The sequence below is a fragment of the Lagopus leucura genome, unplaced genomic scaffold (genome assembly GCF_019238085.1).
Source record: "Lagopus leucura isolate 7727_CA_CO unplaced genomic scaffold, USGS_WTPT01 Super-Scaffold_100014, whole genome shotgun sequence".
Taxonomy (NCBI): Eukaryota; Metazoa; Chordata; class Aves; order Galliformes; family Phasianidae; genus Lagopus; species Lagopus leucura.
This window is the reverse complement of record NW_024962268.1, coordinates 5,145,897-5,170,206: the sequence shown is the minus strand read 5'-3', so window position 1 is coordinate 5,170,206 and position 24,310 is coordinate 5,145,897. Positions and strand designations below refer to the sequence as shown.

Sequence of the window (24,310 nt, the reverse complement as noted above, 5' to 3'; positions counted from 1 at the left end):
ATACAAAGCTAGGAGGAGTGGCTGACACATGAGAAGGCTGTGCTGCTATTCAGTGAGACCTGGACAGGCTGGAAAGTTAGGTAGAAAGGAATCTTATGAGGTTCAACAAGGGCAAGTGTAGAGTCCCACACATGGGGAGGAATAACTGCACGCACTAGCACAGATTAGGGGCTGATGTGTGGAAAGAAACTCTGCAGAGAAGGACATGAGTGTACTGGTGAACAGCAGGTTGATCATGGTCCAGCAGTGTGCCCTTGTGGCTCAGAAGGCTAATGGTATCCTGGGTGCTTTAAAAAGAGCGTGGTGAGCAGGTCAAGGGAGGTGATCCTCCCCCTCTACTCTGCCCTGGTGAAGCCACATCTGGAGTACTGTGTCCAGATTTTGGCACCCCAGTTCAAGAAAGACATTTCAAGAGAGAGTCCCTGTTTTCCCTTAGTTTGGTCAGTAGGTCCTTGCTCGGTCATACTAGTCTCCTGCTTTCTCTGCTTGTTTTCTTATACGGAGCTCTTGTGTTGTCAAAAAGGTGTCCTTAAAAGTGCTGCCAGCTCTACTCCAATGCTTTTCCCCTAAGGACAGTCTTCCAAGGGATCTCATCTAATAATTCCTTAAACAGACAGAAGTTCACTCTCCTGAAGTTCAGGGCCCTGACTTTCCTTTTCTCCAGGTCCATATTCCTCAAGATCACAAATTCAAACAAGGCATGGTCAATATAGCCAGACTGCCTTCAATCTGAACCTATTCAATGATCTCTGCATTGGTGAGCACCAGATCCAGTAACACTTCTCCTCAGGTCAATCTGTATAATAGCTGGACCAGGAAGTTATTATCAACACACTTCAAGAGTCTATTGAATTGTTTGCAACCCACAGTGCTTCTTTCCTAGGAGGCATCTGGATGGCTAAAATCCCCCATCAGGATGAAAGCCTGTGAATACAATGCATCCTGTAGCTGAAGCAAGAAGGCCTCATCCACAGGCTACCCCGAATCACACAGCCCGTAGTAGACCCCTTAGCATCAATGTCCTTTGTTGGACCAGTCCCTGATATTTATCCATGCACTTAAGGAGTCTCCTGGGATGCTTGCAGCCAATCATCCTGTCTCCCCAGCAGATACCTGGGTGGTTGAAATCCCCCATCAGGATGAGAGCCTTTTGTAGCAAGAAGGCCTCACGCACAGGCAGCCTGTAGTAGACCCCACCCAGCAGACGTCCTTCAATGGACCAGTTCCTGCTGCTGCCCACAAGCTCTCGTCTGACCATGGCTGTTTCTCAAAGGCAGCTCTTCTTAACACAGAGGACAACTCCCCTGCCCCTCCATCCCTATTTCTTCTAAAAAGCTGGTAGCTCTTGTTCACTGCGCTCCAGTTGTGCAATTTCATTCCATGTTTCCTTGACAGCAACTAGGTCAGTTTTTTACTTGTGCCATGGCTCCCAACTCCTGATTATTTCCCATGCTGCTGACATTGGCGGAGGCACTTCACCCAATCAGCAGTACTAGTACTAGCTTCTTCAGGGAGCCTCCTGAGGTGGCAGCGCGCCACCTCGCGGCGACAGCGGGGCGCGGAGAGCGGCGGTGACGCGCTGCCGGGCGGCGCCATTGTCCGGGCGGGGAGCGGGGGGGAACGCGCCGTAGCTCCCCTCCCCGCCCTCTACGCCGTCCCACGCGCGCCCCCCGCCGCGCAGCGGTGAGCGGTTCCCACGGCTGCGGACGTGGCCATCCGTTCCGCCGCGACGCCTGCGCCCTGCGCGTGCGCGTCGGTGCGCGGCCTGGTTTGGGGCGGCCTCGGCGCCCGCTGAGGATGAGGGCTCCGTGGCGCGGCGGAGGCCGCCCCTGAGCGCGCGTCCGGCCGAGGGCCTCTTTCCGCGCGCCCCTTTTTTCGCCGCGGTATGGAGGAAAAGTACAGCAGCCAGGCCCTGGCCGGCGGCGGCGTGCTGGGGCCGGTGGACGTGCCCAGCGCTCGGTAACGGTTGGGGCGGGCGCTGCGCCGGGAGAGGGGGCGGCGGTGCGCCCCGCGCCGGCTGCCTCCGTCCCTGCTGCCGCTGGGTGATGGGAACCGGGGCCTCCTCTTGGCGAGGCTGTGAGGGGGCGGCGAGTGGGTGACGAAGGCGGTGCCTGGTCGCCCCGAATGCCGATTTGCTCTGCTTTTACAGGTTAACTCGGTATGTTGTGCTGCTGTGCTTCGCCAAGTTTCTGAAAGCGGTGGGCCTCTTTGAATCCTACGATCTTCTGAAAGCGGTGCATCTTGTGCAGTTTATTTTCATAGTGAAGCTGGGGTGAGTGCGCCACAGGTGAAGCCTTGTCTGCTGCAGCACTGCACGCGTTGGCCGCCGAGTTCTGTGTTGGTGTCAAGATGATGCCTCCACTTTATTGATGTAGGTCGGTCACGGAGGAAAAGACACTGCAGTGGAACCAGGAAATGCTGTGATTGTAGCAGTGTTGTTCTGCCTCTTCTGTGCTCAGAGTAATTTCAGAAATTGCAGAATGTTTCCTACCTTGGAATTGATGGTACTGTGACAGTACTGAGTACACGAAACTCAGATGTGTCTGAGCTCTCTTAGAGCGTGGAAGACTAGTTCTTTTTGTTAAAACCTGTATTCTTGTAATTCTTATGAGTTTAAACTGATATTCTTACCTGACTCAGAACTGAAGTGTAGAAACTGATAGCAAATAAATATGTAGAATCAACCTTTGTTAGGATGCGCTCTGCACGATCCCGCTTTATGTTCAGCTGATATGATATGGAAGAGCATTTCTGTAATAAACTTGGCAGCACTAGAGCGTTTGGAACCTCATTTTTCCCTTTTATTTCAATTTATTTACGTTTCTAGGCTTCTCAATAGAGTGTTCCCAAACACCATCATCTTTTTTTCTCCATCACTTGGTCTTGATCACATTTGAGGAAGAAATACTGATTTCTAACACAACTTTGTATTCAGCATTCTATATGTAAGGCAGCCTTTGGGCATGTATCTTCCTAAAGAAGATCTGTTAGTAATATTGTAGTAAAATTTCTACTAAAAATTTCTTTGAGATCAGTTATTTTGATTTTTGTAAGCCACAGGTAGACTTCTTCAAGTAGAGCACTGATAACAGGTCAAGAGGAGGGCCAGTCCCATTTTGCACTGCACTCGTGTTGCCTCACCCCCCAGCACTGCATGTAGTTTTGGGTGGCATGATATAAGAAGGATATAAAACTATTAGAGAGCATCCAAAGGAGGTCTGCAAAGAGAATGGTCTAGAGGGGTGGCTGAGGTCCCTGGGTGTGCTCAGCGCAGAGCAGAGGGGCTGAGGGGAGGCCTGATGGCGGCTGCAGCTCCTCACAGGAGCGGAGGGCAGCGCTGAGCTCTGCTCTGTGTGACAGCGACAGGGCCTGAGGGAACGGCATGGAGCTGTGCCAGGGGAGGGGTGGCTGGGGGTTTGGAAAAGGCTCTTCATGGGATAGTTGGACACCAGAACAGGCTGTGCAGGACAGTGCTCACAGCCCTGAGAGGCTGGAGCAAGGACAGTGTTACCTGATGCAGGGTTTGAATTTTAGGTGATCATAAGTGGAACAGGTAGTTGGATTCGATAACTCTTGTGGCTCCCTTCCAGCTCAGGACTTTGTCAGGTTATATGTAAAATTGACTGCAAACAAAGTCCACTCACCATCAAGTTTTTTACAGGTATTTGACACAAAGAATGCATCAGGGAAAATGCAATGTGCAAATGTGGTATTACAGTGAAGAATATAAAGGAAACTTGTGTAGTAGTCCTGATGTGATGAAACACCTAATTATTTAGCACTGATCTGAATAAAAAGCTCACTGCTAATATATTAATAGGGAAAACTTTCTCCTTTTAACAGGTCTGCATTTTTTATGGTTTTATTTCAAAAACCATTTTCTTCTGGAAAAGTGGTTACCAAGCGTCAGGTGAGTTGACATGCAGTAGTAACTCACATTTTTGTAGAGGTTCTCGACAACGTGGCTGTTAACAGAAATCACCTAGAAAGAGGAACAAAGGTTACTCCACTTTGCAGATGCCATTGCAGTTTCTAGAAGTGTTTAACTAACTTAGTTTCCATCAGGAAATGTGTGTAGAATTAAGATTTTAATCTTTTATCTTGATATTTTATCTGGTGCTATACGTGTTTATCATGCACAGTAGATAACCTGTCAAAGTGCTATTTGTAGATAGTCTGGGATTTTTTCAGCATCAATGTAAAAGGGTTTTTAAAAAATTCTCTTGAAGATTGCATCAGAGAATCTAGTACTCTGTCAGAAAATAAATTTTAAAAAAATCTGGCTCATAATTGTGCAAGAAAACTAAGCTGCCTGACAAATTAGGTAAGAAGAAAATAATTATACTCTAAATTTTGTAGAACTTGCAGAGCATATGTTTTCCTGTCCATTTCTATAGCTATTGTACTAAACAGATGTTAGTGTTGATTTGTTTCTTCTGAAATTGTGGAGAAAATAATAATAAAATACCTTTCTTTTTGTAGTGGATCAAAATTTTGAAGCATGCTGTTGTGGGGTGTATCATTTCACTCTTATGGTTTTTTGGCCTAACTCTTTGCGGACCACTGAGGTAAATATCCATTTACTGTAAATTATGTTTTATCTTTTTGAACTCGTTTCTGTGATCTTTGTGTTTGTTTTTCACTTATATCTGTCAGACCATGGCTTATTTTTTGAAATCCTAAATGAACCTTCATACTTTTTTCTCTGCGTCTGTGTTACTTGGGAAAAGCCATTGGCAATTTTCCGTACATCTTTTAATTTCCTTTCTTCACTGTTGGACAAGGTGCCATTGAAATTCTTGATAGTGCTGAAACTGCTGGTGAGAGTGATACAGGTTGGAATGCTGACCGTGATTTTCATTTTTATCCTCATCTCACTCGTAAACTCATTAGTGTATATAACTGTTTGAAATCCACAGCTTGACAGCTAGTGACAGTAATTTGCACTGCTCTGCTGGGTGACTAGAATTCCTTTACCCATTTGTTTCTGGACAGTGTTTTAGTCTCATTCTGTGCCTCTGCTGTATTGGAATTGGGTAGCATTAGTATATGTCTTCCAAGTGAAATCACTTATGCTGTTTGTTAGCATGTAGGAATAAGTAGCAATAAAAAAACTGACAAAAACAATGATTAAGAACTTAGAAAAACACCTTCACTTAGAGGGAATGTAAAGCCTGAAGTTTTAAAATTTATGAATTTGAAGCTTTATTATATAAACATCAGAAAGGGTACCTAAGAAAAATAGGGTTTCTTTAAGAGATACTGTGATGGTTTTCTGAATGCTCTGTCTTCCCAAGAAGAATCAGTAACATGGTCTCTAGTGGGTTGTATTGTTGAGCAAAGAACAGCAGAGAAGTTTGGTAGATTTCACCCTGATGGCTTTCTTGTGTTCTGCCCTGGAAAGCTGTCGCAGCTTGTTAGTCAGCCTTTGCTACCTGAAGGAGGTAGCGTGCAAGTCAGAAGTAAAGAGGTTCTGATTTGCATTAGCTATTGAATGATCATCACTTCAGTAAATAGGATGTCACACAACAGAGCAGGACCTCTTTCTGGAAGCCAGAAACCAGAAACTTAGTTTTGGAGGAGATATTGTACTGGGAGTAATATTTCCATCCTGAGCAAGTGAATATCTTCTTGTACTAGAAGGAAATGACAGTTTAATCAGTAAATGACAAATTTTGATCTGTCACTTGACTCTGGAAGTTGTTTTGTGATATGTTTAGCTGTCAGATGTTAGATACTTCGCTGGTAAAGGCAAATAGATATGCAGCTTTTGAGTTGTTTAAGCTTGCTGTTAAGGTAGCAGGATGAGTCTTTCACCTTTGCTGCTGAAATTTAGGTGAAATATATCATGCTCATGAAGCAAACTCCTCCTAAATGGACTAAAGTGTTTATTTAACTTTCTTTTTAATAGAACACTGTTGCTGTTTGAACACAGTGATGTGGTTGTGCTGTCTCTCCTTAGCGTCTTGTTCACAAGCTCAGGTGGAGGACCAGCAAAGGTATTTCAACATGGTGACTTTTTTGCCAGATATAAAAAATACTTACATGCTATAAATTATCACTTTACTCAGAACATACAGAGTTCTAGACCTGTTTTCATCATAACAGCGTGGGTTTTTTTCAGTTTTGTTAGTGGTAAAATTTGAAGTATACAGCCTGAAGTAAGAAATACGACTCTCGGGGGGAAGCAGTGGGTGAGGCTGCTTGAGATCCGTGACAGCAATCTGAGAACTTTTTTTGGGTGTGAAAGAGAACGTTGAAAATGATTTTTGCGTTGCAGCATTCTTTGTAAAGGGATCAAGGACATTTATGTATATAGTAGTCCTGGCCTTTGGGCACTGAAGTCAGCATCACAGCTTTTAGATGCCTGCCTGACCTATTCAACATCTGTAGCTTTTCATATGGTTTATTTTTCTGACAAAAAGTTTTGAGTGCTTTTGTTTCTGTATGAGCCCCTATGTACTGAGTTTTTGGTCATTAATCGGAGATCTACATTTAAGACATCTTTTGTCTGAGTTCCATTGCTTGCAGTTTCACAGTGTATTCTCTAATTGTGCCCAGCCCTAAATGAAGTGACCTGATCTCAATGCCTAGCAGCCTTGGCCACCTGAATTCAAAAACAGTGATGAGTGGAAGAATATTATTTATGATGCTGTATACCTGAGGATGGAGTTTTTGCTGTGTAAGAGAATGGCTGGTTTCAGTGCTGCCTCAGACTGAGAATTTCACAATTTGTCTTGTAACTTCTGTTGGAACCCCTTAATCATTTCTACTTAGAGCAGTATAAACAGCCCAAGTAACTACTTCAATGCCTCACTCCCCATCCCCTTCAAATGACATTGTTTAGGGCATTCAGCATGAAACTGTTCATCTAGGAGAAAAAATCTTTTTCTAACCACTGACTCTAGCAGTAGATGTAGAGCTTCAGAAAAGTTCTTAGATCACACCTGGTTAAGGTGCACATCTAAGAAGGTAGAAAAAAAGGATTGTTAACCTCATCCTCTGAATGTTTCAGCTTTATGGAGTGAACTGTGGTAAAAGGAAGTCACTTGGTTTGCCAAAACAGCAATGTGATATAGCTGTGTTTGACTTCAGAGGATGAATTGTAATAACTGTTTTTAGTTGTAGATCTCAGGGTTTTGTCAAGATGATGGATATTAAAACTGCAGTTTTAAAAGTCAGGGTAGTGAAAGCTCAGACAACTGGGATTTTTTTTTTTTAATCACAGAACTGTAGGGATTGGAATGGACCTCTAGTGAATAATCAAGTCCAACCCTTCGCTAGAGCAAGTTCCCTACAGTAGGTTGCACATGTAATCATTCAGATGTGTCTTGAGTATCTCCAGAGAAGGAGACCCACAACCCCCCTGGGCAGCCTGTTCCAATGCACCATCACTCTTGCAGTAAAGAAGTTCATGATTACTTTTGTCCCTACCTCATATAAGCACTTGCAGAGCTCTACTTTCTTAGGGCCTTTGCACAGGGCTGTAGCTTTTGCTTCTCGTAAGACAAAATTCTACAGTCTATCCAGTAGATCTTGTTTATGACTTCTTGATACTACAAAGTATTAAGTCATCAGACTTAAGTAGGTGTACATTCTGTCTGGGCGAGCTGGACTGTTAAGAAAGTTTGAAGTTTTCAAGATTCAGTCTTCTTGCTTGTAACAGTCATGATTTATCCTGAGTTATACAGCAAATCTGAAAACTAGAATAAATAAAAAATTATATTGCCAATGTCAGCTTTCTCCAAAAGTGTTTTTTTCTCATACTTTTATAATTGAACTAAAGTATACTTGCATGAGGGTGGAAGGAGGAATCTCCTCAAATTTTTGAAGTCAGATTGTTGCAGGATGTTGTAATACATTTATTATTCTTTTTTCTCCAGACAAGAGGTGCTGCGTTTTTCATCATCGCTGTCATCTGCTTACTGCTTTTTGATAATGATGACCTCATGGCTAAAATAGCAGAACATCGTATCCTTCTGGCTTAGCACAAGTGTTCATTACTAATGGAATAGGGAGAGTAGATTAAGTTGAATGAACTATATTGCAAGTATTTATGTTTTTATTGATAGAAGTCTTAGTTTATGAGAATATTGTAGCATAAAATTTTACATTCCGTATAGATGCTGGTATCTGTCATCAAACTAATCCCATTGCTTGCTTTGTTGTTAACATCTGTAGCTGTGCTCTAAATTCAGTGGTAACTAATGGCCACCTTCCTATTTGCACATACCAGACTACTGTGGATTGTTACACATCTTTTAGATTAGCTTTCATTTTTTGGGAATTGTGTGCATAATGGCTGTAGCCCAACTGTGTGCAGTGTATGGTTGGCAGCCCAGCTGGCAGCCTTTCTTGTATAACCAGAAAAGCTGTTTTTATGTTTTGTAAATACAGTAGAAGTGTCAGTCCATTTCTATGCTTAAAAATGATGTGAAGTAGCTTGCAGTCCTTTGGTGAAGTTTAAACTGCATGTGGAAGCTTACTAACATGTTTCCAAAGCCGCTGAGTAGATCAGATATGATTTTAATGTAAGTTTCCAGCAGGTCTTCTCATCACTGTAAAGTGTGCTGGAAAAAGGTGTCTAAGGATGGAAAGTAGCAACACAGTCATATAGATGATAACAAGGTGAAAGTAAACTTTTTTGAGGAAAGGTGAAAACATGGAATTGAGAATGCCAGTGATGTATTCAGAAATAGTACTGATCAGTCAATCAAATTTTAAGTAAATTCATTGTTCAGGTGCTCTTTAGAAGTAGTTAAAGGCGACTAGTGGAATATTTGCTGGATTTGCTTGTCAGTTGCTCTTAGTTTTCTAAAGTTTAAATGTTTATAAACTGAAAAAAAAAGTACAAATCATATTCTAGACACACCACTGTTTTAGTGCTTTTACTAAATTTCTTTACTAGTGAATATTTTTCTAAGTCTAGTTGCTAAGATTGATGTAAGCTCTATTTTATGACTGCTATGCAGTATTTAACAGTGTCTGTGTTCTTGTGTTTTAAAACATTTATAACTACTTTCTGTGGAAAACGTTTTCATTTTTCCTGAATTTTGAGGATCTTTGGAATTTGTAATGTTCAGTTTGATTACTTTTGGTTTCAGTGATCTTTTACTACCTCCATATGTCTTTCGCATTAAAAAAAAAAAAAGAAACACTTCCTTAATTTTATTTAGCTGAGGGACATCACGACAGTGCTCTTACACATGTTCTGTATACAGTCATTGCTTTCCTGGGTGTTGCTGATCACAAGGTAAATAACTTAACATGTTTTAGTATGTTAATAACTATTTGAGTTTGTAGGTAAAAATTTCTGCTGCTCAGAATTCAAATTAAAAAAAGAGAGATCAACACTGCAGTCGTAAACCAGAACTAAATCAGCTCTATAGATTTTGCATCTTCACTAAGGTAAGATTGATTTCATCTGAGCCCACCCAGGGAGTGAACAAGAATGTAGAGCAAGCCAGTCTCTGCAGTGTACTTGTATAGCTGATAAGGACTTTCCTTAACACATATGTTGAAAAGTCCCATTAAAATCATCGCAAGGCACTCCATTTAATCAGCGTTTTGGATTTTGTAATGCATTGCATACAAGATACTTTTTACTCACTCTTCCAGTCTGTTTTGTTTCTGATTTATCTTTTCCGAGTGTTCTTCTTTAGACACTTGAATTTGAAGACACTAGTTCTGATACTTCTTATTATGTTTATTATCATTTACTGCTTATTTACTGTTTTTACTATTTATTTTTAAGTATTATTTACTTATTATTTATTGTTACAGGTTTGACTAGGCTGAGCGAGTTGTACTATTAGCTTGGTCTTGTTGCTAAATTTGGCACACTGATAAATAAAATAGATGAAAAAAATCTAAAACAGTTGAGAAAGTTTAATGTCAGAATAACTTTGATGTTTGGGAGGCTGGTTAACTGCAAAACTGAACTATGTTCTAAGATGTTGTGTGTGGAGTATCTTACGATTTGTTAATAGAAGAGTCTTGAAATATTGTGAAATATTTCACAAGAAATATGTTACAATGCAATTAAGAGAATGAAAAGGTTGTGGAAGTATTAGAACAAAGCCGAAGTGACATGACTCCTTTGAGACCATCTGCTTTCAATGCTTTTCTTTTCTTTTCTTTTTATAATGGAAGATGTTATGAATACATAGTACATAATCATATATGTTGCATTATTGCTTTAACTAGAACAACAATTAGAGCAAGCTTGTCCAACCTACATCCCACAAGTAACATGCAGCTCAGCCCAGCATGCATTGTGGTGCACTGACTAAACACAGTCCTGTGAACAGCAAAAAATAGTTGTCCTTGCTCTCCATTTTGATTAAAAATAAAAATAAAAATTGAGAATAGATCTCAGGATTGTGGAAAAAATATCAATTTTTGGTATATTTGCAACGCCCATTTTCAGTTGGCATAAATACATTACCTGTGAATTTTCATATGGAATGTAAGAGTTGCAGTCAGATATTCGACTCAAAAATTTAGTCTTGTCTCTTTACTAGACTCTTATAAGCGTTCTCTTAACAGAGAGAAATATCCTTCCCCAGCCAGTCATGTGTCATTCATTGCTTTTTGGCAGTATGCACATTTGTGAACTGCTCTTACCAAAGATGAAGAGTAAAATTTCATCAGAAATCTGTGATGCAAACCTGGAGTCCTCACTAAGAATTGCGGCCGCTGCCATTGAACCAGGGTGATGCATTATTTGCACAAAAACAACTCAGATACTCCACTACTTCTATGATTTTGTTGCTCTCTCTTTAACAAAAAAGATTAAAGACTAAAGTAAGTTTTGTTACTTACTAGATGATACATTTTATAAGGGCTGCTCTGAAAGTAATGCCTCCTATTTTATTTTTTTGGCCCACAACACCAGTGGTAGGTACTGTTGATATGGCAGTGGAAGTTGAACTTTCCCACCAGTATTCTGTTGCATTTTGTTGCCGTGTGACAAATGGCAGCAGAGGAGCAGTTTGGCAAAATGACATCAGACATGTACATGCGGAACAAAGCTGTGTCATTGAATTCCTTCACATGGAATTAAATGACACCCATTGACATTCACTGATGCTTGCTAAACCAAATAGTGGATATAAGTACAGTGATGCAGAGTGTGGTGCATTTCAGCAGTGGCAGCAGTGAGTCGGTCACCTCCACTGGTACAAATTTTCAGTGCAGGCTGTATTGATGAAAGCCTTTTCATCACTGGTGAAAATGCATAGCTAATAATGGTGACTGTGTTGAAAAATAATGTACTGTAGGTGAAAATTTGCTCTATCAAACAGCGTCATTGTTCTCTCTGGGTCTGTTGCAGTTTCCACAGAAATAAATGGGAGGCATTAATTTTGTAGCAACCTACATATTTTACATGCAGCCTAAGACAATTCCTCTTCACTTAATGTGACAAAGGCTAGCCAAAAGGTTGGAAATCCATGAATTAGATGAAATATGCTGTCTTTGCTCTTTGTTGATAAGGAAAGCAAATGACTTTGTGTGTTGTAATGTATTAGGCTCATGAGAAGTATTGACAGAATCTCTCCTTGTTTCCAGGGAGGAGTACTGCTTCTGGTACTGGCATTGTGTTGTAAGGTTGGTTTTCACATGGCTTCTCGAAAGCTTTCTGTCGATGTAGGTGGAGCCAAACGTCTTCAAGCTTTATCTCACCTTGTGTCTGTACTTCTGTTGTGCCCATGGGTCATTGTCCTCTCTCTGACAACAGAGGTAAGATAGGAAGCACAAGTTAGAAAAAAATAGATCATTTTTTGTAATTCTTTTTCTTATGAAATGCAACTTAAGAATGTTTTAAATGAAAGATATACAACCATCAAAGTCGTCCTCTTTTTTTTTTTTTTTTTTTTTTTTTTTTTATGAGAGAGAGCTCTGTATGAATTGGCTCCTCTGCATCTTAACGTAAATATTCGTGTGCTAACTTCATAGAATCATAGAATGGCCTGGGTTGAAAAGGACCACAATGATCATCTAGTTTCAACCTCCTGCTATGTGCAGGGTCACCAACCACCAGACCAGGCTGCCCAGAGCCACATCCAGCCTGGCCTTGAATGCCTCCAGGGATGGGGCATCCACAGCCTCCTTGGGCAACCTGTTCCAGTGTGTCACCACCCTCTTGAGTGAAAAACTTCTTCCTAATATCTAACCTAAACCTCCCCTGTCTCACTTTAAAACTATTTCCCCTTGTCCTATCACTGTCAACCCACATTGATAGTGGGAAACAGCTATTCCCTCTCCTGTTCATATGCTCCCTTGAAATACTGGAAGGCCACAGTGAGGTCTCCCCAGAACCTTCTCTTCCCCATGCTGAACAAGCCCAAGTCCCTCAGACTGCTCTCAAGGAGATCTTCCCCCAGTTTGTGCAAATACCTGGCATTGCCCCGGCCCAAGTGCAGCATTCTACATTTGTCCTTGTTGAACCTCATCATGTTTTCATGGGCCCACTTCCCCACCCTGTCCAGGTCCCTCTGAATGGCTTCCCTTCCCTCCAGTGTATCGACTGCACTGCCCAGCTTGGTGTTGTCTGCAGACTTGCTGAGGGTGCACTCAATGCCATCATCTATGTCACTGATAAAGATGTTGAACAGTGATAAAATGTTGAACTTTATTTCTTTTTATATGTGATAACATTATTTTATATTTTTAGCTTCAGATATAGCCTGGGTTCTTTTACTAACACTGTGCAAGGAATAACTAATATAAATTTTCCCCCCTCTTCCCTTCCCCCCACCAAGTAGTATATATTGTAATTTGAAAGATACATTCATTGTGCCCTCCTGATTAGGAATAATAGAATGATGCAAACACAGTATTTCACACAGCATTGTTTTTAAGCATAGGAATGCTTTAAATAAGATACAGGAATGCTAATTACCTACATTTGTCTTTCTATAGCTTGAATGTTTTGTATGATTTTTGGTTTTACGGTTTTATATGATCAATTTGAAATACAAAAGTACTGATGGATTGCTAAAAGGATTTTTAATGAAAATGGACTGGATGAAAGTGGTATAATGGTGAATAATCTTGTTTGAAATGTGGGTTTTTTTCTGTTGTTGCAGAGCAAAGTCGAGTCTTGGTCTTCTCTCATCATGCCTTTCATAACAGTCATCTTTTTTGTTGTGATTTTGGATTTCTATGTGGAGTCCATATGCTCTGTCAAGATGGAATCTTCCAAATGTGCTCGATATGGATCCTTTCTTATATTTGTTAGTGCACTGCTTTTTGGCAATTTCTGGACACATCCAATAACAGACCAGCTTCGAGCTATGAACAAACCAGCACACCATGAGAGCACAGAACACGTTCTTTCTGGAGGAGTGGTAGTGAGTGCTGTTTTCTTCATTTTATGTACGTATTCATGTTTCTCTTTGAAAAAATTTGTTATCCATGTTACTTGGAAGCCAGTGAGAAAATAGCAGTACACAAAATGCTTTTGAATGAGTTTGCGTGGATTCTTTTGGATAAAATGAGCATGCAAATTTGCACCCTCTTACTGTACAAAACAAAACAAAAAAACAGTGGAGTGTAACTGTCAAAGAAGTAATTAATCTAATCTTACTTAGTAATGAAATGTAGTGGATGAAGCTGACAATCAGTTTACTGCCTTGTAATTTCATGTTATCTATGTCTATGATGTAACAAATGGTTTATAAGCTTCACAGCTATTTTATAAAAATAAAAACTTTAAATTTTCCTTGCAGCGGCCAATATCTTGTCCTCCCCCTCCAGGAAGGGGCAGAAAGGCACCCTTATTGGCTATTCTCCTGAAGGCACTCCTCTGTATAACTTCATGGGTGATGCAATACAGCAGAGTTCTCAGTCATTGCCACGTTTTATTAAAGAGTCATTGAAACAGATCCTTGAGGAGTATGATTCTAGGCAGATCTTCTATTTCTTGTGCCTAAATCTGGTAAGTCTGCTTGTGTTTTTTTCAACTCAGTTATACGATATGAAGGGTTATTCTTTAAATGATTCCTGTGATTGATTGATTGGTTGTTTTGTTTTTAAGGGGTTTTAGAATCTTCAAAGAGAAGATTCTAATGGCAAGTTACAATGATTTGTTATCACAGTGGAGCACTGATTTTGTGTGTGACTAGTTCACCAGCAAGTAAATGTGTGTAAGAATAGTAGGGTCCTCTTCAAAACTGAGATATGTCAATATTACCAGCAGATAAGATGAAATTAATGAGGCCTTCATACCCAGGGATGGCAAAATAATAAGAGTCAGATTGAGTAATGTAATTTTGGAGTAGACAGTTTTTAATATTTTTTATTTCTAGCTCCCCTATCTTGAAGAGGGAAGGGTTGGGCAGTAAGCAAGACTGATAATATTTGCAAAGATCTCTGCCAGTTTTGTGAGAAAATAAGGGGTAAAAAAATGGAGCATCCATTAAAACCTTTAAGGAATTGCATTATGAAATTTGAAAGGTGAGAGAAGTATACAGGCAGACCAGTTAATAAAGAATAATAAATGATAAGTATGTCCTTCTGAACACTAACTTCTGATATTGAAACAGTCAGCTAATCAGAGAAGGCTTTTTGTTGATTTTTTAAATTCTTCTGTTTTGGAATCTGTAGGAGAACTGGTAGCAGTTGATTTGGTTGATTACTGGAATATGTAAATGGTTACTTATTTCAGCCACTCAGATGCTCCTACTATATTCTTTACATAAGGAGCTTTGGCTAGTGTGACATGAAGAGCAACTACTTCTTTAGCTGTTTATAACTTGTGAAGCAGGTGTTTGTAGATGTATGGGCCAGGATCACAGAATCCCAGAATGGCTGAGGTAGACAAGGACTGCTGGGTCCATCCAGTCCAAATGCTTCTCAAGGAGGGACATCCAGAGCAGCGTGCCCAGGTCTGTGTCTGAGCAGATTTTGAAGATCTCCAAGAAGGAGACTGTACAGCCTCTGGGTATCTTGTGCCAGTGCTTAGCCACCAATACAGTTAAAAAGTGCTCCCTTGAATTTAGACAGAGTTAGGAAAACTATTTTTTTTTCTAGTTCAATTGAATCTTTTTAATTTTCTTTTTTTATTGTTTACATTGGCTCTTGGAAATAATTCTGTAAGTGACTGCCATGAGTTGTCCATTTAACTGCAATTGTTAGACCTGTTTTGTTCATTTGATGTTTTTTTGAGATAGTCTATGCAAAACAGGGATAAACAGAGTTGATTTTGATGTTCATGATAGGCAAGATTAAAGTAGTTACAGTGTTTAATGGCAGTGCATACATTTTTGTTTTCATAATGGTAATTTAAAATTCTAAGTAAGAACTTGGATTTATTTATTTATTCATTCATCTGTGGCTTTTGGAAGGGTTGGTTCCCTTGGAGAAAGAAAATGTCCTGCTAACTGCCAAGACATTAAATTACAATTTTATCTTCCAGGAAAAACTTAAACTCCTTTTCATTTCAGGCTTTCACTTTTGTGGAGCTTTTTTATGGAGTATGGACCAATAGCCTTGGTCTTATATCTGATGGATTTCACATGCTTTTTGATTGTTCTGCATTAGTGATGGGGCTTTTTGCAGCTCTGATGACAAGATGGAAAGCAACTCGCATATTTTCCTATGGGTATGTATATTAACTCCATTAAAGACTATCTGAAAATTATTCTACTTGCTTATTTTCAAACTGTCGCACTGTAAAGATATCTTCAGGATGCTTTTAGTTGTGCGTGCTTCTCTGGTTCTTTTGCTGTGTCTTGTCTCTATCCATGTGTCTGTGTCTTGTCTCCATTCCGTTTGTGTTCATGCCTGTTACCATATTCCATTCGTGTTCATTCACTGTTACCCAGCTAAAAAGTGTTTGAGACCTGATTAGCATTAATCTCTGCAAATAAAACTTTCACTGTAAATATTACACAGAAACATTCTAACCATATGTACAGCATGTATGTATATCATCTAACAGTATATTGAAAGTCACTGTTCATGTGGGGATTTCATATGCACTAATGTAATTAAAAGTTGTTGAGTCTGAAGCCCTACATGTATAGTCTATATTAAAAAATACTTGTGTTATTAAAATTTTGTGCTATTGATCTATGAACAGTTGCAAGCTAGGCCACCTAATGGGAAAAAATAAGTAGCCCAGACATTAAGGTATGATTTCACGGGACCAAGGAAGAAAAAAATGAATCTAAGTTGTATTAAATATGTTACAATTTAATATATTATAACTTTGAAATTTGTGCAGGATACTCATTCATTGCTTTCAAAAGTTCCGATATTGTCTTTCAGATACGGACGTGTAGAAATTCTCTCTGGCTTTATTAATGGCCTCTTTCTGATGGTAATTGCTTTCTTTGTTTTCATGGAATCGGTGGCCAGACTGGTAGACCCTCCAGACATAGATACTAATATGCTAACTGTAAGTTTGTTACATATGAAAGCTGTTTTGCAGTTAATTGTTTTTTTATTCTGATCTTTAAAAAAAGAAGAGAGACTGAAGTTGCATGCTCAAGAGATCCGAACTGTGTCTTGTCTTTTCAATAGATAATTACAATTTTAAAATCCAAACCACATGTAATTCTAAATATGGATATATATAGTTGTCACGGAGTTGACCAGATCAATCTACGTCCGTGATGCGGGCAACAGGCCTCTGCCCTTCTCCCCCCACCCCAGCCCCACAAAAAATGGGAAGGAAGGAAGGGAGGAAAGGAACAGCGGCAACAATCTATGGAGGAAAACTTATTTTACTATAATACCAGAATACAAGATAACAAAATATAGTACAATTTAATGGAAATTGAGATGAATAAATCAGACAAGATGAGAGAGGGAGTTCCCGTGGCCGAGTCAAACCTGAAAAGCTTGGAACGACTAGGAAAGCACCTCCAGCACCCACTGCAGGGCAGTAAGAAACCGCCCCCCACCCGGAAGGGCCAGATCCCATGACTGCTGTAACGTACAGGGATAGGTACCTGGGATTGGGTATTAACACTTCAGTGCCCCGTACACTACATAATGTTTTGATGTGCAATACTGAAACCTCAAAAAACATAAAATCATGACATTCCACCCCTTATTCTACATCGTTACATCATGCTTAGAATATATGTATGCATATATACAAACAAACAAAAAATGATTAAAATGCATTACACACACATGCCTATATACGTATACATAGAATTACTAACTGCACTCCCTGGTATCATGTTTCCTTGTGGTACATATTGAACATCCCCATTTTTCTGCATTACCCACCAAGTGGATCCTGGTCCCTGGGCAAAAACTGTACCACGGAGAGATTTGCCCTTTCCAGAAGCTGGAAGAACCCAAACTGCCTTTCCTAACATGTTCTTTACATGTACAACAGGGACTTTATCTCCCTCTACGGTATGTAGGGAACTGGATTGGTTAGGACCATCACGATTGATAGATCCTCTGGTATTGACTAACCAGGTGGCTTCTGCCAAATGCTTCTCCCAGTGCTTAAATGTTCTGCCACCCAGTGCTTTTAGCATCGTTTTTAACAACCCATTGTATCGTTCAATTTTACCAGAGGCTGGTGCATGGTAGGGAATAGGTAAATCCACTCAATGCCATGATCTTTGGCCCAAGTATTTACAAGAGAATTTTTGAAATGAGTCCCATTATCTGACTCAGTCCTTTCTGGGGTGCCATGTTGCCACAGGACTTGTTTCTCGAGACCTAATATGGTGTTTTGGGCAGTAGCCTAGTCTTTCATTGTCAGGTTTTCCAGCACAGAAACCTGAACTACTGATAATGCTCCTTAACAAAGCTCTCTAAGAGCAGAGAGAAAAAGAGATTCGTTCTAAAAGCTAAAAAGCAGCTATGCCCACATTCTCCACCAATATAATTAAATACAGTTTAATTATTAGAGTTGTTCTCAGTTTCTTTCAAAGATCTTAAAACTCTGATCTTTTTAAATGGTTGTCTTTCAACAAAAAAAAAAAAAAAAAAAAAAAGATACTAAGACAATAATCTGTACAGGACAAAACTTGGCTCTGCTATTGCATATACCAATGTCAATTACTACAAAAAAACTTTCGTGTTTTTTTCTGAGAAATGTCGAAAGTTAGTCAGGATTTGTAACGTGATAATGATTGTACTGCTATGGCATAGGTAATATGAAGCTGTTGAGTAGTTAAGATAACAGTGTCTGTGTCTCACTACTTTCCATGCCCTCTCCAGGGGCTCCCTCATTAAGTTTTCAGGGTTTCGTTGCTTTCTCCCAAACTCTTATCACTTATTTTATTCAAACCAAATTTTTAAATTATAGAATTCTGAGAGTCTAAGCCTCCATTTATCATTCTTACACTTTCATTTGTGTTATTCTCCCTGATACACTTGAATTTGTGCTCTCTTCTAGCCATTTTGTTAACAAAGATTTTTGTGTAGGTAAAATTAGATGTGTGCATTGCTGGATTTAAGGCCTGACTTAACTTAAGGCCTGATGGCCCCTGAGCAGTATTTGCTTAACTTGTATATTATGTGAAATTACTCTATTGCAGATCACAAGTTTTTCAAGAGAGGAGTAGAAGAGTAGGTAAAGATAGAAAAATCACAACCAAAAAAACAGTAGTTGTTGTCCTTGGTTAACTACAATTTTAGATGTGTACACGTCTTAAATTGATTTATGCACTTTTTTTCCTGCCAATGAATGAGAACAACACAAAGCCTGTAGTCAAAGCACTTTCTCTTTCTGGAAGTAAATAAGAACAATAATCTCTTTGAAACTTAAGGTGCCACCCACCTTCTCATGGTATGTGCGTATTGGGTGTTGCATTTTGGTGTCAGTTGTTGAGTGGGATTTGGAGTTGGGATATGTAGTGACATCAAACACTTCTCTCCCTCTTACAGCCAGTCTCTGTCGGAGGGTTGATCGTAAACCTGGTTGGTATCTGTGCCTTTAGCCATGCACACTCCCATGGGGCTTCTCGTGGAGGCTGTCATTCACATGAGCACAGCCATTCTTACCATGGACACGGCCACAGCCATGGGCATGGCCATTCCCACAATGACCATGGGCACAGCCATGGACATTCCCATGTGTCTTCAGGAGGAGGCATGAATACCAACATGAGAGGCAAGTATGGATTGTTGAATCATAAATGACATATCTGATCTACAGCAGAGTGATGTTTTTCAGATTAAACCCCAGTGCTATGTACCTTTCTTGAAATCTCTCTCCAGAAATAATCTGGCAACCAAGTAACGCTGTATACATTTATTTCTCAAAGTGTTTATTCATAACTAAGTTTAACTTAAAGAACATAACTTGAATTATTTTTTCACGTGGCTTTCTGAGATGTGGGTGATACCAATACAAAGAATTAAGCGGTCTTCGTTAACATTAATAACCTTAGTCATCATAAACTTTACTGAAAAAAATGCAGTTATCATTTCTAAGTTCCATCTCAAAATGCAAGTAGAATGTCTCGGTCTGTAAAGCTATTGCCATACTTCTAGGTATCGTGTTACAGCTGGATGTAAAAGCCCTAGGGGAAGGGATAAAGAAGCAGAAGAGCAAATGTAGACTAGCAATCTGGGATATGAAGCAATATGCTTCTATTTGGGATTCAGAAGATAAGGTGGTAAAGAGGAAATTTTCCAAATCTAAAATTGGAAGCTGAGGAGGGCAATATATATAAAATTTTAGAACAGCTACTTCTTAGACTTTTCTTCCGTACCAGTTAGAAAGCAGTTCTTTACCAACTGCATCACTTACACAAAAGTCTATAAAAGAATGACCTTTGTGTGTAAGCTTGTTAGAGCATAAACATTTTAGCTAAATTCTTCTGTTTCATAGATTAGTTGACATCCATCATTAGTTAAGTTGACTCTTCTGTTTTCAGGCATTATATTATAACGACTCTGCATCTCTAGAACTGTTCAGCATTCTTTTAAATCCTGGCAGTTAGTAAGTACTAGTCTTACAAATCATTAGAAATTAATTTTTCTATACTCTGAGTTTACACTGGGAATGATGCCAGTCATTAAAGCAATAGGAAGAGTTATTCATAGAGTATGTAGACAGTTGTCTCAAAACTTTGAGCAGAGTTAGCCTACAGAAAAACAAATGATAGGTTAGTACCTGTCAGTATGAGCAGGCCAGTGCATTCACAGTGATCTCTTCCTGTTCCCTTGAAGATCAGTAAGCACTGATCCCTTTCAAGGGAATGTGTATTATGCAAGTCCCACTAACAAAATAAGACTTTGTATTTGTATGTGGCTTAATCTGTAGATGCCTGCCTAGATTGTTGTAATGTACAGTGAAAATGCTTTTCCTTCCCTACGTTGATTTCTAATTAAATACTAGGTAAATGAAATGCTCTGTTTAATTTTGCAGCAGATTAGGCAGGTGGCCTGAGGAAGGCTAATGTCATAGAAGTGAATGTGTTGCTGATGAACATCTATGTACATCTTAAGCATAAGTGTTACTCTTAATCACTCAGTGTGTTTTGTTTTCAGGTGTGTTTCTGCACGTGTTAGCAGACACTCTTGGCAGCGTGGGTGTTATAGTGTCTACCACATTTATTCAGCAATTCGGATGGCTGATAGCTGATCCCCTCTGCTCTCTTTTTATTGCTACATTGATTTTTCTCAGTGTTATCCCACTACTGAAAGATGCCTGTCAAGTGCTTTTGTTGAGGATACCTCCAGAACAGGAGAAAGATCTGCATGCTGCTTTAGAAAAGGTCAGAATTCCCTTCTATCCCAGTTTTTTTATGCCGTTGTACTGTAAGCAGCATCTCTCTGGGCCACTTGGGTCAGCTGTCCCTGCTGACCCAGTTTCTTTTCCCGGTTTCTGGTCCACGCATAGCAGACTTGCTGGATTGAATCAAAGTTGGAAAAAGAGGAACTCTTGACAACCATAGAATCAGAGAATGGCTTGAGTTGGAAGGAAGCTCAGAGATCACCTGCTTGCAAGAACCCTGCCTCAGGCAGGATTGCCAGCTGTTAGATCAAAAGCTAGAGCAGGTTGCCCAGAATCTGCAACCTGTGTTCAACAGCCAAAACACCAGCGTGTTACCAACAGTTTTAGCTACAAATCCAAAACAGAATATCATACCAGCTGCCACGTCCCTGGCAGGCCCAGTGCAAAGATCAATTTCTAAAAATGATGAATTATGGAAGTATGTTTCTGAAGAATGTACAGCTGTGGTAACTATATAGCTCCCTATCCTGGGTAACAACATAACAGATACCCTATAAGTGACTTAAAGCCCAGAACAAAGTTGGTCTGTCCATAGATGTCACTGAGACTCCAACAGTTGTGTTTTTTAACTCGTCCCTTTTCACACTGCCCTGTGCTCAGTTTTCTTTTGGCTTGTAACAGCTAGTATTTGACAGTAGAATGGTAGCCTGTAGGTGTTGCACTATTTCTCTGTGACTTAGCTGGAAGTGCAGCTTTGTTTCTCTGTGGAATAATTGTTGTCAGTGTGCATACACACGTGCAATTTTAAGATGTGTTTTTGAAAATAATTACCGCTAATGTAAATTCTTTACAGATTCAGAAAATAGATGGAGTCATATCCTACAGAGATCCTCATTTTTGGTGTCATTCTGCAAGTGTTGTGGCAGGTACAATACATGTGCAAGTGGTATCAGATGTGATGGAGCAGAGAATTGTGCAGCAGGTAAGGTGCAAAGTTTTTAAGTTTTTTTTTTTCACATTATTTCTTACTGTGTTGCACTGTTTTTGTAAGCTGTTGCCTCTAATGCTGTAAGTGCCCTGGTCTGCTGTTGCAGAAGTGTTGTTTGCCAAAACTTATCCCAAAACAAACAAACAAACAAAAAAAGAGTTTAGGGAAACATGGATAGTGGAATTATATCTGCTGTGAGAAAGAGGGAGGAGGTTGGTTCCATGTTTCGAAACAGGCAAATCTAGATGCTAACATGGGTTTGCTACTGACTTCATAGCATCTGTCAACCTCAGGTGCTTTTTTCTAAAACACCTTCAAAGGTTGCTTATTTCTTCATATGATGTGCTGAGAATTTGCAGAAATTGCAGAGCCATACTGTATGAAGCTATCTTCACTCTGCCAGAAAATTGAAATTCTTTCTGATAGTATTTCTTTAATCCGCGATATTTCAGAGTGAGAATTGAGCAAGTTATTGTGATATGCTTATGAAGTGTAATATTAATGTTATATTCAGGTTACAGCAATTCTGAAAGATGCTGGAGTAAACAACCTAACTGTTCAAGTGGAGAAGGAAGCTTATTTTCAACACATGTCCGGCCTCAGTACAGGATTTCAGGATGTACTTGCAATGACTCAACATCTAGAATCCATGAAATATTACAAAGATGGGACTTACATAATGTGACAAAAATTATGTTAGCCAAAGGGAAGATGGTAGATCTGTAGGATTCCACGTCTGTATTATTTTTGTCTGGGGATATTGCACATACATGTACAGAAAAAAATGTACTATAGTCTTGATTTTTTTTAAGCATTGTATCTGTAATAAGATTGAATCAAGATGCTTTTGTAAAGGAAATAAGGACTATAATATTTGCTGTATATGTGAAAATAATGGAAATCCTAAGTACTGTACATTGTGTGGTGTTCATTAAACAGAAATCTTACCACTGGTGGATGAACATTTATATGTATTCCATGTGTTCTCTTAAGTATGGGACATCATGTTTATGAATTTATTTTAGCAGTAAGAAATTGAAGTAGTTTATATTGAGCTACAAACAAAATCAACTGTACAGTATTTTTCTTTCTTCCAGAAGTAGTTTGAAAACTGAATAAAAAATATTCACACATTTATTATGGGGAGTAAAAATTAAGCTGAATTCAAAAATGAGTTTTTTGCAAAGTTTGTTAGATAATAAATACACAGTTTTTGTATTATGTCTCTGCATCTAGTACTGGTATATAACCTTTATAAGCTGCATCAGAGCAAATAGACGTTACCATTTTAAATTTACATCAAAGTGTTTCTTAAGGGGATAAATCCACATCAACAGTAAAAAACTGGAAAAAAAATGCAGACGCTTTCTTTTGTTTGCTGGAAGGACTAAGAATCATAAAGCCTCTAAAAATGATGTACTTTTTTGTGTATACCTGCGAAGACAGTAGTTAGTAGCTTAAAGTAATGAATTGGGCAGTATGCTAACAATCAGCAAATCTTTACTTCTACAAGACAGATTATTTTGTCATCTACTTAATTTTTATCATACAGAAGAAACAAGCTGGATGGACTTCATATTCTCATATTCTTTGTGATAATTAACAATTCCAGGGCTTTCAGCTCTGTCAAAATCAGTTTTACAGTGGCAGTTAATAAATCAGAGAAAGCAGCTGTGTGAGCTGGCAGGTGAAATCTTCTTTGCTTGTGACTCAGTTGTTGCTAAAGTGCTATTCAATTGCTTTATCTTCTTTGAATTTTGTTCAAGATAAGCTGGGGTGATTGAATATCTAGTTAGTAAAAAGGGAAAGCCTTCCATTCTGGATAGGTAATAAAGGCATAATTGAGCTATTGGGTTTTGATATATATATATATCAATATATTGAAGATTTAACTGTAATACAATACAGCTGCAGGTGCACATTAGCAAATTGCACTGATTATGTTACCCAAGGAAATAGTCCAGGTTTAGAATGCCACACTGTAGTAGTCTGGGACTTGACAAGCTATTGAAACAAAGTGTAAATTAAGAGTCAATGATAGGAAAGAAGGATGTACTTAAGAAAGAATAAATGCATTTTGGGGTCTTGGAGAAGACAAATCTCTCTTTAGGGAAAACCTATTTGCAGCATTCATAATATACGTCTTCAGAGGCAGTTACCTTTCCATTTTCCTTTACCTCTTTCTCTTGCCTGAAAACCCTTAAGTATTTTCCCTGAAATTCAGGAGCCAATTCAGTTGTTAGCAAGAGTGAGTACATATTTCATAATTCTGTGTATCACAGCAGTCCCACATTGTGATGCAGCTTTCTTGTTCTAGGTACTTATGTGTCGTAACAGAGATTTAATTCTTGATGTTATTGAAATCAGGTGAAGTGTTTTAAACTTACTGTATCAGATCAGCTTTAGCAGAAGTGCAGTCTGAAATACCCCTGAACAGTTCTGCTTGTGATCAGACTGTATATACAAACTGAGATGTTTCTCTTCTAACAGGTAAAGTTGGCCTTCCGTTCTGTCCTGCTGGTGCTGTATTTGTCTCATACTGCATTACTGTATTGGCATTACTGCAGAACCAGCAGAATTCTCAAATTTTGATCTCGGCTTCTTCAATTTCATGCCTTTTGTAGTGGTTTTCTCACCTTCCCTCCTCTGCAAGGCTC

General features: G+C 39.4%; 1 protein-coding gene across 3 annotated transcripts; it reads left to right on the top strand.

Moving 5' to 3' along the window:
• Positions 1 to 1,804: 1,804 nt before the first annotated feature.
• On the top strand, positions 1,805 to 22,790 carry SLC30A5 (solute carrier family 30 member 5). 3 transcript variants are annotated; one of them, XM_042875399.1, is made up of 16 exons: positions 1,805 to 1,959; positions 2,150 to 2,272; positions 3,844 to 3,910; positions 4,483 to 4,568; positions 5,912 to 5,999; positions 7,884 to 7,971; positions 9,177 to 9,253; positions 11,572 to 11,742; positions 13,092 to 13,380; positions 13,734 to 13,942; positions 15,450 to 15,607; positions 16,366 to 16,405; positions 18,868 to 19,093; positions 20,479 to 20,705; positions 21,519 to 21,647; positions 22,168 to 22,790. In XM_042875399.1, exons 1-16 carry the CDS (start codon positions 1,886 to 1,888, stop codon positions 22,336 to 22,338), a joined length of 2,223 nt encoding a protein of 740 aa, XP_042731333.1. In that variant the 5' UTR covers positions 1,805 to 1,885; the 3' UTR covers positions 22,339 to 22,790. The 3 variants fall into 3 exon arrangements, with proteins under 3 accessions (XP_042731333.1, XP_042731332.1, XP_042731331.1); XM_042875398.1 differs by lacking the exon at positions 16,366 to 16,405 and adding an exon at positions 16,276 to 16,327; XM_042875397.1 differs by having other exon boundaries at positions 1,806 to 1,959; positions 16,276 to 16,405.
• The last annotated feature ends 1,520 nt before the right edge of the window (positions 22,791 to 24,310 follow it).

What these genes read in the sequence shown, in the direction of transcription:
- SLC30A5 (XM_042875397.1), top strand. Translation starts at nt 1,886, where the DNA reads ATGGAGGAAAAGTACAGCAGCCAGGCCCTGGCCGGCGGCGGCGTGCTG. An exon ending in CAGGTGGAGGACCAGCAAAG is followed by an intron (nt 6,000 to 7,883) that starts GTATTTCAACAT and finishes TTTTTTCTCCAG; the next exon opens with ACAAGAGGTGCTGCGTTTTT. An exon ending in TGCATGCTGCTTTAGAAAAG is followed by an intron (nt 20,706 to 21,518) that starts GTCAGAATTCCC and finishes AATTCTTTACAG; the next exon opens with ATTCAGAAAATAGATGGAGT.